Source organism: Crocodylus porosus, unplaced genomic scaffold, assembly GCF_001723895.1.
Source record: "Crocodylus porosus isolate Cpor-Errol unplaced genomic scaffold, CroPor_comp1, whole genome shotgun sequence".
In the NCBI taxonomy this organism is placed as follows: domain Eukaryota; kingdom Metazoa; phylum Chordata; order Crocodylia; family Crocodylidae; genus Crocodylus; species Crocodylus porosus.
In genome coordinates, this window is record NW_017728947.1 from 14,425,518 (window position 1) to 14,435,923 (window position 10,406).

The 10,406-nt window shown below is 42.0% G+C and overlaps 1 protein-coding gene across 1 annotated transcript in view; it reads left to right on the top strand.

Annotated features, from left to right (window-relative positions):
• Positions 1-10,064, top strand: part of IPO7 (importin 7) — a 51,428-nt gene extending 41,364 nt beyond the window's left edge. Inside the window, exons 20-25 of the mRNA XM_019551655.1 lie at positions 1,617-1,712; positions 2,625-2,845; positions 2,938-3,143; positions 4,280-4,486; positions 6,179-6,295; positions 8,930-10,064. Coding sequence (XP_019407200.1) covers positions 1,617-1,712; positions 2,625-2,845; positions 2,938-3,143; positions 4,280-4,486; positions 6,179-6,295; positions 8,930-9,027 — 945 coding nt within the window. The 3' untranslated portion in view covers positions 9,028-10,064. The remainder of the gene's footprint in view (positions 1-1,616; positions 1,713-2,624; positions 2,846-2,937; positions 3,144-4,279; positions 4,487-6,178; positions 6,296-8,929) is intronic.
• Positions 10,065-10,406: the final 342 nt, after the last annotated feature.

Consider the following 10,406-nt stretch of genomic DNA (forward strand, 5'->3'; position numbering starts at 1 on the left):
GATGTGTGCCAGAATAATTTTCTCAAACAGTTTGTCTAGGATCGAGGTAAGACTAACTGGCCTATAATTTCCCGGGCCCTCCCTCCTCCCTTTTTTGAAGATGGGAACCACATTGGCCCTCTTCCAGTCCTCCGGTACCTCTCCAGAGCACCACGAGTGCTCGTAAAGCCGTGCCAGGGGACTTGCAATGACCTCGGCCAGTTCCTTTAGAACTCTAGGGTGGATATCATCTGGACCGGCTGACTTGAATACGTCCAGCCCCTCCAGAAGCTCCTTAACTAAATCCTCACTAATGTTAGGAGAGGGTGGCGCCATAAAGATTGAAGTGCCATCCTGCCCTGCCTTCTGCCTGACTTCAGACTAGCAGTTAAACTTTTTCGCTCTCAAGTTCTCTTGTGAGCTTTATATTCAGCCCAAGATGAGTTCAGATGCAACCTATTGGCTTTTCTTTGCTTATCAGTCTCCAGTTGTGATCTTAAACTTTGCTTTTTTCCTTTTTTTATTTATGCATTTTCTGTGATGGGAGTTGGTTTTAATGGCATTTTAATGAGGTCGGTACAGTTTCATAGTTGGCAGGGTTGGAAGGGATGTGAGGAGATCGTCAAGTTTAACCCCCTGCCATGGCAGGAAAGAGTACTGGGGTCAAACTACCCCAGCAAAGTGTACATCTAGTCTCCTCTTAAAGACCCCCAGGGTAGGAGCCAGCACCACTTCTCTTGGAAGCTGGTTCCAGATCCTAGCCTGACGGTGAAATAGCGCCTCCTGATGTCTAGTCTGAATCTACCCTCTGCCAGCTTGTGACCGTTGTTCCTAGTCACTCCTAGTAATGCTCGGGGGAACAGGGACTCCCCCAGTGCCTGCTGGTCTCCTCTGACTAGTTTGTAACAGGCCACTAGATCCCCCCTCAGCCTTCTCTTGTGGAGGCTGAACAGGTTCATGTCCCTTAGCCTCCCCTCGTAGGGCCTGCCCTGTTGCCCCCTGATCATGTGAGTGGCCCTCTTCTGGACCGTCTCCATGTTGTCCACATCCCTCTTGAAGTGTGGCGCCCAGAACTGGACGCAGTACTCCAGCTGCAGCCTGACCAGTGTCACGTAGAGTGGGAGGATCACCTTGGACCTGTTCGAGATGCATCTGTGGATGCATGACAAGGTATGGTTGGCCTTCCTGACTGCGTCCCCACTTTGCTGGCCCATGTTCATTTTGGCATCAGTAATGATTCCAAGATCCTTTTCTGCCTCTGCTAAGAAGGGAGTTCCCCAGCCTGTAGGTATACTGCTGGTTCTTCCTCCCCAGGTGCAGCACCTGGCACTTGTCTGTGTTGAAACACATCCTGTTCTCATCCGCCCGCCCCTGTAACCTGTCTAGGTCCAATTGTAGCCTATTCCTCCCTTCTAGCGTGCCCACGTTCCCCCACATCTTAGTGTCATCAGCAAATTTGAACAGGGTGCGATTGCAGCCTATTCCTCCCTTCTAGCGTGCCCACGTTCCCCCACATCTTAGTGTCTGTGACCACATCTTAGTGCTGTCTTGATTGTTGATTGATCTGTTGAAGCATGAGTATAGAAAACACCTTTTTCCTTCTTGCATAGAGTCTACAATAGTCTAATATTTTTCAGGTTCTTACAGGAGTTGCAGGAGAAGATGCAGAATGTCATGCGGCAAAGCTGTTAGAAGTAATCATTCTACAGTGTAAAGGGCGTGGCATTGATCAGGTTAGTAATAACCAGCTGCTTGATGTCTTCAAAGTTTTGTGATTAAAAAGTCATCATTCCGTAACGTGATTTGGTTAAATATTTTTCCACATGAGACACCCTATCACTTTAGCAAAACTAGGGCGCTTCTGAGATCTTACACTGCAAACCAAGTGTTATGAAGCAGTTTTTGCCTCCTCTGATAGGGTTGAAAAAATGCATGCTATATACTCAGTCTCCAGCAGTGCAGATACTGCATATTCTACAGCATTTTCATAAGTGTGGGAATATAGTTTTAGGAAGAGCGTAGATCTTTTTAGCTGCTGAATTGTATGTTCTAAATTTAAATCTTGTGCACATGGAGAAGGGTCAAATACTAAACCAGAATGAAGAGTGAGATTGAAGCCACTGGATTCCTGAGTTGAACTGGCAGCTTCTTTTTTCCAGAGTTATCAATGTTAAAACTATTTGCAATAGTTTTACTAGCACACACATTGTACTGGAGTTATTAGTATTAAAAGTATAAAGCAGAATTACTTAATTATTAGGCACTTCCATTTAGCTATATAGTAGTAATAGTAGTAGCAATAATAAATGTAGTTTGTGTACCATGGATAACGTTACAGGCCTAACTACTGCATATAGTGTGGCTCAGCTTTTTATCATTTGTATTATGGAATCGGTGCTGGTTTATCTTCTACCATCAACTTAAGGTTTGATATGCCTGTATTTTTTCTTGTTATGCTTCCTCTGCATATCTAAATCAGGTAGGTATAGCTCAGATATGTAATAACTTGCATATCCAGAGTCATGCACCATCGTATAAGCAAATACAGAAATCTCCAACTACCTTGTGCTTCTAAACCCGTTGGTGGGAGGTTATGGCTCTTGAGACATTGAAACATCAAACTGTAATGGTTCTTTATCTTCTAGTGTATACCATCGTTTGTGGAAGCTGCTCTGGAAAGACTGACCAGAGAAGTAAAAACAAGTGAACTGAGAACAATGTGCCTCCAGGTTGCCATTGCTGCTTTGTATTACAGTCCTCATCTACTATTAAATACCTTGGAAAATCTTCGTTTTCCCAATAACGTGGAGCCGGTCACAAATCACTTCATTACACAGTGGCTTAATGATGTAGACTGTTTCTTAGGGTAAGTTTGGATAGTGCGGCAGCTCTCTTTGAAAAAAAAAATCCTGGAAATTGAATATATATTAAATGTGTGGCTCTTTTGTTGTATTTTAGACTTCATGATAGAAAGATGTGTGTACTGGGCTTGTGTGCTCTTATTGATCTGGAACAAATACCACCAGTTTTAAATCAAGTTGTGGGGCAAATCCTGCCAGCTTTTATCCTTTTATTTAATGGACTGAAAAGAGCATATGCTTGCCATGCAGAGCACGAAAATGACAGTGATGATGATGATGAAGCTGAAGATGATGACGAAACAGGTAAGGGAACTGAAACGATACTGATAAGTGGCATTTTTCCATAGACTCTGTATGCAGTCATCTGAACTGTGGGACATTCTGTTCCTTATTTCTGGAGTTTGGGGGCACCCATTTCCTTTCTTCAGAATGCTTTACTTCCAGGCATAACGTTTGTGAAGAAGTTTTGAAGACTACTTCACCCTTCTGGGTACAGCCACCAATTTTTCCCCCTGATTTTTGTAAAAAGTAGGAATGTTTTTTAAGCATGGAGATTGTTAGGATTCTTCTTTCTGGGGTCTCTTTCAGCCTACTGCATTGGGATATCCCTTGCTTTTCAGAAGGGGGATAATTTATTTTCTTCTCTTTTCTCCCCATCATTCTAATCTGTCTGTCACTTTTTAAGTCCTTTTGTGGTTTTGTGTGGAGTTTACATGCCTGCATAGCTTTCCTGTACCTACATATCTTCACTGCCACCCTTCTCCACCCCCTCTCAATGTTCTGCATACTCTTTTTCACTTAGCTGTTTCTTTCTTCTCTGTTTGCTTTCACCTTTTTTGCCTTTGTTACAGGAAAAAAAAGTTCACCACTACTCATGTACCATGAGTCCACACTGTCTTTCATGGCTTAGACCCACTTTTTTTTCCATTCTGTTGCTGACTTGTTTGTTACCTGTCTTACTGTTAGACTTCTTTTTGAACAAAATTATTAGATCATCAGAAGATAAAGTGCATGGCATTACAAATTGTATCTCTCAACTCTTCTACCATTGTCCCCTCATTTTTCCTTGTCATCTTTATTTGTCTAATTTAGTTTCTAAATTTCTTGTGGGGGAAGGGGGAGGAAGGGTTGCAGAGTGGTAGAAAGATCTTGCTTAAATTCCTGAAAAGTGCTATATGCACTAAGTCCTCAAAATTTCCCATATGAACATTTTATTAGCTAGGTTCTTGGAGCAGGAATACATGTCTTTCTTACTGCTCAGGCCTATAGGAGAGGCAAACTGGAGGGGAGCAGATTCCTGTCAGTCTGAAAAAGTGTTATTGATTCCATTGCTGAATTGTATAATGCATCTTGCTTAAGCTGCATTTTTATTTTGAAGATAAAAATCTAATTATTTCATTATTTATAAAGAATCCTTTTCTGTGACATTTACTTTACAGAAGAATTAGGGAGTGATGAAGATGATATTGATGAAGATGGACAAGAATACCTAGAGATTCTGGCAAAACAGGCAGGAGAAGATGGAGATGATGAGGACTGGGAAGAAGATGATGCAGAAGAAACTGCACTGGAAGGCTACTCTACAATTATTGATGATGAAGACAACCCTGTTGATGAATATCAAATATTTAAATCAATTTTTCAAAGTATGAATGATTGCTTTTTGTTGTCTGTGGTGGGGAGGAGACAATTTTTGTGTTTTTAACTTTAGTATTTAATGAAAGATTTATTTTTGTTTCCTCCACTATGTTTTTAAAACGTAGTTTGTTCTTTAGAGAATTAGTAAGAGTAGGGTAAGGAGCACTGAACGTATTTCCACAAGGGATGGTTAATATTTCTGAGGCATTTCCCATTGTTTTTAGGATGGTTTTTAAGGTCATGCTAAAGTTGACATCTCCAAAAACTTAGGAGTCCCCTTGTGCGGGTACTGGCTTGGGTCTGCTGTTTCCTTGCCTGGTGTCTAAGAATGCCCCCTGAAGCACGGGCAACTGGTGCCCCTGAGTCTGGGGGGCACCCGCAGAAGCCAGCAGGGATGGGGCTGGTGAGCACCCGCAGAAGCCAGCAGGGATGGGGCTGGTGAGCACCCGCAGAAGCCACTGCCGGCAGCGGGGATGGCTCTGTCAGGGGTGACATGTTCCCCTCCCCACTACTGGCCTGTGCCCTGAAGTCAGTCTAGGTATGGCTGCTAGAGCAATGGAGAAACCTTGGCTCTTTCCACCCTGAGACCCTGGCCTTTTGATCCCTGACCCTACCTGTGTCTGTGGCTTAGACTCAGAGCTGACTTCCTGTTCAGCTCCTAGAGAGCAAAATTTTTCTTGTTGAGGAACAAGTGCAACCTAAGTTCCAAGTAGCAAAACAGACAGCTTCTCTTTAATAAAGATTTGCACTGGGACAAAGGCCAAAGAACAGACCCCTTCAAAGGGTTAAGCAGTGCCTTTGTCTCTCATTTTAGCCTGTACAGCCCTGAGCACCCCTGAGCTAACTCAGCTCATCTCTTTCTGGTCTTCCCAGCTCCTGAGACCCAGCGCTGCTCAGCTGGTCTCCTCCAGACTAGACACCGGCCAAACACTGACCTTTGTTCATCCTGTTCATTGTCTTGATAATCTCTGTGATGATTATCCCATTGATGCCTCCAAGGCATTTGCCCTATGGAGAAGTACCAAACCCATCTGAAGCATCAACAAGGCTATTCAAGTTGTCTTGATGCTGAAGATCCTTCTAGTCCAGCATTTCTCAACCCATGCATTGTGACACAAAAGTGGGTTGCAAGAATATATGAAAGGATTGCAAACAAACTTTAAAAAATTCAACAAACTTTAAAAATGGATTCTCCTTTAAAGGAGAAAAATGTGGAAAACCATTGCTTTTCCCTTGCAGGCTGTCAAAGTTCCAGCCTACAAGGGGCTGCTTGGGATCCCCCATGCTCCCTGCTCCTCCTCCCCCCCCCAAAAAAAAAAAAATAAAAAATTCATCCCTTGCCCCACACACTGGGGAGCTGGGGAGTGAGGGGCACTGGGTTGAGACTAGTAATGAATGTTTACAAATGGTTCTTGGTATAAAAATGTTGAGAACCACTGCTTTAGTCTTGTCCTGCATGGAGGCAGCTCTGGGACTTACCACTTCCTTCCCTGAGACAGACTAATTATGGAAACTGAGGTGGACAATGTTATAACAGCACGGACACATTAAAAACAGAAATACTACAATAAAACCCTCAAAGCATCACACATTGTTGCTTTTATTCCCTCCAAGTCCAACATTTGGCTTAGAAGTGTGAGAGATCAAATTCTTAATGAGAGCCTATTTTAATGAAGTTAATTCTGCTTTTTTCTTCATAGCAATTCAGAATCGTAACCCAGCGTGGTACCAAGCTTTGACACAAGGTCTTAATGAAGAGCAAAGAAAACAATTACAAGACATAGCAACTCTGGCAGATCAGAGGCGAGCAGCTCATGGTACCTTTTTGTTTTTATATCATTAATTACATTTTATGGTTTAAGTGTTCACTTACTCGGTGCTGCACATAAAAAGCAGGTTTTGTGTTTCTCCCCCCCAGAAACTCTGCATGTTAATCAGACAGACAGAGGTGAGGGTGACTAGTTTGTATTTTGAATAAATCTAGCATTAATTTTCCTTTTGACAAGGTAACATCAAGAAGCCGTAAATTATTTACTAAATCGAGACTTCTTCTCTTGAAATACATGTGCAGTTCAGACTTGCTGTTGTGACCCCAGGACGTGGCTGCAACTTCTTTATTTTCTTGCTTGTTAACCTGCTTTGGGCAAAGCTAACTGGCACATCAAAGCTGTCATAGTAGTCCTAACTTTATTAGCTGGCTGGACGAAAGGGACAGCTGTGTGCAAAATTTTCATGGCTTTGCACCTTCAGCAAGAACCACCTGCCAAGTTCCTTCTGTTTTTTCCTCCTTTATCAGGGCAGAGCAGGTCAAACAGACCAACTTGGAGTACAGAAAGAACTCCAAGTACAAGGAACCTCAGGAGTTACAGAAGCAAAGCCCGGCTACCACTGGTCTTGCCTACTGAATCCTTCGTCTGGGGGACAGGTTTCAGTTTGGGCCCATGCATCCCACTCGTTCACTATATGAACAAAGACTCTTCTAGTCAACTCTGCATGTGTAAATCTTTTTCATGAATTAGGACTTTGGAATGTTGCCTCTGTTCAGGGTGATCTACCTAGATGGCTGGCCACCAAGCCGACTTCCAACACACCTTGCTAGAAGAAGTTAGAATGCAGTCATCCCTGCTGGTCAAGTACTGCACAGGAAAGTACTGCACATAAATGAGCAGATTTCAGGCTTCATAGGCCCTGTCGTAAGGGTCCATGGAATGGATAAGATTCTAGCCATAGGTCTTTTCTTATTGCTTTGTGTCCTGGGCCAGATCTGGATTGTGGGGCTCTTTGTGGTCTGGTTTTGGACCGGGGTACAAGGAAGCTGCTGCAGTGGGAGCAGCTCTGGTCTGGGACACAGGGAAGCTGCTGTGGCAGCAGTGGCTCCAGTTTCTGCCATTTTTCTTAGTTCAGAGCTGCCACTGCTGCCACCATGTGTTCCATGCCCAAGATGGAGCTGCTGCTGCCATGTGCCCCCTGCCATAGCAGTAGCTCCAGCTTCAGTATGAGGCATATAACTGGCTGCTGACTGAGGAGGTAGGGCTGTGGCAGTGGCAACCAGCAAAGGTGTCAATCCTCACTTGCCCTCTTGCTGCCAGTAACTATTCTGTGGCAGGCCACTCCTCTGCCCCATGCCAGTAGTCCAGTGCGCCAGACAGGGTGGCTTCATGGGCTGTATGGTTGACACCCCTGGTCTAACCCAAAGGGCCATGGGCAAGCCATATAACCCCACAGATAAGTTCAGCCTGGCTTTGGTACTTGCAGGAAGACGCACACAATTCAGATACCTCAGGCTCGGAGATTTCCTTTCTGAAAATGGTATGTTTGCGCAGTAGGTGTTAAACATTTGAGTCAGAGTCATTGTATCCCCCTGGACTACTGTAACACTCAAATTGAAGTAGAAGTAGAGCTGTATGCTACCCTTTGCACTGTACCAGGCAGCTTTTAATTTGTACATACGCTGTATGTTGCAAAAGCTGCTGCATCCTATATTGATCTTTAAAGTACATGAAAATGTGCAGTTGGTAAACATGTTCCATTCAGGCAAAACAGTTGGTTCTTTTAGTGAGGGTAGAGATGGAGATATGGATGTGGACTCTTAAGTGGTAGAATGGGAACTGATGTTCAGAATGTAGGTGGGATGTTAACTAATCAAAGTGCTTCTTGTCTTTGTAGCAGAGGCATAACTGTTAGGGTTTACGCCCTCAATAGTGGCAGCAGCTGGGCCAGCAGCAACAGCAGCTGATGTTCTTGCACCTCTAACACTGCCAGGGCTCATGCCTTGGTCACCCATTCTTTGTTACTCTGCTGTTCTGTAGCATTCATTGGACTATGCAGCCTAGCAACCTCAAGATAACTCTTTTTATAAGAGACTTCAGTGTATCTGTGTGCTCATTCTTATTTCGCAGAGAATGGCGTTTCTGTCTTCTCATTATTTTCTTTAATATTTGCAGTCATATTGTTGAATCTTAGCAGGAACATCATTGTATTAAAATTTAAATTAGTGACTTGACTGCTGTCCCTAGAGAGAACTTATTAAGTGTAAAGTTCATTACTCTAACTACTTTAAGTTCAGTAGAAATCTGTTTCAATAGACTAAATTTCAGTTAAATTTGAGTCCTTCTGTAATATGAAATTCTGGAAATACTTCATTTATAAAATGTAAATTTTGAGATTTAGTATTTTTGATTTTCTTTATAATCATAATAAAACTGGCCAAGGTTTTCAAAAATGGTTGTTACATTTTTAGGTGTCCAACTTGAGAAACCTTCAAGAAACCTGATTTTTTTTTCAGCAGGTTGGATGCTCAGTACTTTCTGAAAACTAGGTGCTCCTTATTTTGTCTTTTTTCATGTGTGCAAAGTTAAAACCAGAAAGTGGTAGCCACTCATCAAAAGGGAGTTGGTCTGTTCTAAATAGTTGCATCTTGTAGATGTTCACTCAAGTATTTTGTTTTTCAGAATCCAAAATGATTGAAAAGCATGGAGGATACAAATTCAATGCTCCAGTTGTGCCAACTTCATTCAATTTTGGAGGCCCAGCGCCAGGAATGAATTGAGTTATCACTTCTTTTCCTGCTACTGTGTGATTGTAGTGAAGAGCTTGTGTTCCTCCCAATAGTGGTTCCAGAACTGGTTCATGTTATCTACAGCTCACTCTAAACTAATTGATAAATAGATTGGACAAAAACCCCAGGAAGTGGGGCATGATCATGCAACCTAATACTGGAAAGCAAACCAGAGGTTTTCTGAAGATAGGAAGAACTTGACTTTAAAGCTTCAAATGACACACTTTGGAAATCTGAAATCAAGAGGGGATGTCATGATGGCAGCTTTTCTTTTTCTGAGGAAAAAATAGGCATGGGCTGCAGGACTACTTAAAATGTCTCATTTACAGTACAAACCGGAAGGCCGACTTAATTTTTACACCTGTGGCAGTATGAGTATTTGCCCAATTTCTTTCCCTTACTCTCCTTCCTGTTGGATGTCTATTCTTTTAATGTAAATAAGATAAGGTAATCAAATAGCCTTACTTAATCTTCATCATTTCCATTTATCAAGATTGTTCATATGTAGAATATTGGACACTTAATGTAGCACTACATAACTGATAAATCTGTAAATGAATTAGCACTTTCATATTGAAACAAGCCTGCTAGCCTATGTAAAAAATAGCAAAATGTTTGCTGTTTGTTTAAAAAAAAAAAAAAAAAAAGGGATGTAATGGGGAAAATAATTTCAAGATATTAATTTAAAATGAACTAGCAGTTTTGTACCTGGTGACTTTGTGGTGCAGTCACCTCTGGTTGTGACTTGAATTCGGTTATGTAAAAAAGGGGTTAGTGATATTTCATTGCTGCTAAAAAAAAAAAAAAAAAAAAAAAAAAAAATGGCAACACCCTCTGTGTCTTTTGTTTTTCTTAAAGCTTTTAATGTACGAGTGGAAATTTGGATACGAAAATTTAATGTAAGCACGGAGAAAAAATTACCTTCTCTGACGCGTGTACATTGGACATTAAGTTCTGCTCTTAAAGAGTTGATTGAAGCGTGTGGATGAAACATCTATATATGCAATCTATAAAAAAAGAAACAAAAACTTAATTCGGCTAACCTGGGTTTGATCTATAATTGCAGTTTTTCCTAATTTTGCAAAATAATTTGTCCTGACTTTTTTTTCAGCACCTAGTAGTGGTTTTAACCATTACACTTCCTTCCCCCTGTTTTTGCACTCCCAGCATTAGTGTGTGCTTTTGTTTGCCTGATCTAGACAGGACATTGGAAGCTTCAACAATCTTTCATTCTTGAAGCCACCATTTTTTGTCCTTTCAGTTGTTTATAGTACCTAGTATTTTAGCTAGAAAGGCAAAATACAGCTCCCTCTGGGACCACTATCAAAACCACTGAATGAAGAAGCCAGCAGCAAGAGGCTGTGAATGGG